This window comes from Monomorium pharaonis, chromosome 5 (assembly GCF_013373865.1).
Source record: "Monomorium pharaonis isolate MP-MQ-018 chromosome 5, ASM1337386v2, whole genome shotgun sequence".
NCBI classification, from domain to species: domain Eukaryota; kingdom Metazoa; phylum Arthropoda; class Insecta; order Hymenoptera; family Formicidae; genus Monomorium; species Monomorium pharaonis.
In genome coordinates this window covers 14,655,184-14,657,621 of record NC_050471.1, presented here as the reverse complement: position 1 = coordinate 14,657,621, position 2,438 = coordinate 14,655,184, and the positions used below count along the sequence as shown (strand labels likewise).

Sequence of the window (2,438 nt, the reverse complement as noted above, 5' to 3'; positions counted from 1 at the left end):
ACGAGCGGGGCGGTGATCTGCCACTCAATATGTGACGCGAGGAAGCGCTCAGTGCGCGCTGACAAGGAAGCTGGGCTCTAGGTTATGTTCGGCACTCAGTGCGTGCTCTGGAGTCTCAGCTCAGTTCACTGAGAGGATCGGTCGGCTCAATACGCTAGACCAGGGAGATCTGCTCTTTTATCACCAGCGGAGGGTTTTTATAATCCCCGTTGGGTAACAAGAAAAGCGGAGATGTGCGGGGAAAACGAGATAAGCGGAGGGGACTACACGAGATAGAAGGGTAACGGCCTCGTATCTTATGCCTTAACGGCGGCGGAAAAACAGCTCGTTACACCTCCCTCTCGACAGACTCTGTCCTTATGTACAGAAAAAAATGTCTTTATTTTTTATACCAGGATCCATCGTTCTGATGCTTTACCACGACGCGGAATCCGCGGACCTGGTGGCGCTGCCCTGGTCGGATCCGGTTCCAGGGGATGGTTTGGAGCACGTCTCCGGGGATGACGGATTACCCGGCGGGAGATGAAGTCGGCGACGTCGGTGGTGCGGCGGCTGGGTGAAGTACCCGGTTGGTGCAGATATCGGCGTCGGTATTGGTTGCGGCTGAATAAAATACCCGGGCGTTGCGGGTGGCGTCGGTGGAGGTGTCGGCAGTGGTGGCTGTGGCGGCGCAGCTGGTGTTGCTTTGGCAGCGGCGGACGGTGGCCTGGCTGATGGCGGAGACAATGCGGCGGCCTGCTGGGGCGCCTCGGCGAAGGAGAACTGCGGCGCGGGCTCCGATGTTGTCGCTAGTGGTGGTACGGTTGGCGCGGGTCCCCCGTTTGACGCCGGTGAAGTTGCGGTGGCGGGCTCCGTAATGCACAGTGACTCGATGTCGGGCATCGGTGCCGGCATCGGGCGTTCCTCCGATGCGGTGGTTGACTCACCGTTGTCGTCGTCGTTCAGGTCCGATAGCGTGAACCCGAACGTGGCGAGCAGCACGCTTTGTCCGTTGTCGGCGGCGGGCGACGTCTCGGCGTATAGCCGTTCCTGGCGCGAGCAGATAGTTCGCTCACGCGCTACTGCCGGCAGACGTGGTCCGGATGGTGGTGTCGGAGATGGCGCCGGAGCCGGTGCGGTGGTGCTGGGCGGCCCGTCGTTGCGGCGTTCGTTGCGTGCCGGCGGCCGGAGGGATGCCTCGAATGGCCGGTTGCTCGTCGGGATGCGAGGAGGTCTGGCGATGGCGCGGGCGAGTTTCTCGTGGAGCGTGCTTCTCTGCTTCGACATGCTGCTGTTTCCGTTGCTCCCTTTTTATCTTCGGTTGGTCCATCCTGCCTTATATACCCTCCGGTTTTATTTTCAGTCGGTGTCCGGACTCTCCTTCAGGTCCACGTGCGCGGTTCCTATAATCCGGTTGTTGTTTGTCGCAGAGTCGCACAATGACAGGCGATATGTGGCGGTCGACTACGTACGGCCCGCCGTATCGGGGCGCGAGTTTTCCCGCGAAGTTCTCCTGCGCGTTGGAAAGCGGATGTTTGCGGCGGTAGACCCGTTGTCCGATCTCAGGCCTTCAATCGCGCCTTCGTAGATCGTAATACGGCGCTTGCCTCGCGGTTGCCTCTTCCTGGCGGCGCGTGGCAATTTCAAATCGCTCGCGTAGTTTTCGAATTTGCTGCGCCCGTGCGGTAGGTCGGCCGGCTGGTAAGTCTTTCTACAGGGTTTGTTCGGTTCTGGCTCGCAGCGTGGAGTGGCACCCGTTTGGCCACGTCAATATTGATCACGGTCCCAATTGGCCACGTCAATATTGCCCACGTCAATAATGGCCACGCGTCATTATTGGCCACGTCATTATTGGCCACGCGTCAATATTGGCCACGTCAATATTGTCCACGCGTCATTATTGGCTACGTCATTATTGGCCACGCGTCAATATTGACCACGTCAATATTGGCCACGCGTGATATTGCCCACGTCAATAATGGCCACGTCAATATTGGCCACGCGTCAATATTGACCACGTCATTATTGCCCACGCGTCAATATTGGCCACGCGTCAATATTGCCCACGCTTCATTATTGCCCACGCGTCACTATTGCCCACGCGTCACTATTGTCCACGCGTCATTATTGCCCACGCGTCACTATTGGCCACGTCATTGCTGTATATGGGTTTGCGACTTGGACGGGGTGGGTGCGGGAGGGGAGGCCGAAGGCCCCCCTTGCATCCCCCCCGGTGTGTGTGTGTGTGTGTGTGTGTGTGTGTGTGTGTGTGTGTGCGTGTGTGCGCGCGTAAAGCATTTCTCTGCATCACATGGGTTTGCGACTATCTACGCTAAACAAAAAAAATTTGATTAATATTGACGTGGGCAATATTGACGCGTGGCCAATAATGACGTGGCCAATCGAGACCGTTTCCAATATTGACGTGGGCAAACGGGACACTCCCGCAGCGTGCCGGG

At 58.0% G+C, this 2,438-nt stretch overlaps 1 protein-coding gene across 1 annotated transcript; it reads right to left on the bottom strand.

Moving 5' to 3' along the window:
- Positions 1–414: 414 nt before the first annotated feature.
- On the bottom strand, positions 415–1,266 carry LOC105831311 (vegetative cell wall protein gp1-like). The gene has a single exon (XM_012671355.1). It carries the CDS (start codon positions 1,264–1,266, stop codon positions 415–417), a length of 852 nt encoding a protein of 283 aa, XP_012526809.1.
- Between the last annotated feature and the right edge of the window lie 1,172 nt (positions 1,267–2,438).

Excerpts from the sequence above, each read along its gene's own strand:
- LOC105831311 (XM_012671355.1), bottom strand. The coding sequence starts at position 1,266 with ATGTCGAAGCAGAGAAGCACGCTCCACGAGAAACTCGCCCGCGCCATC.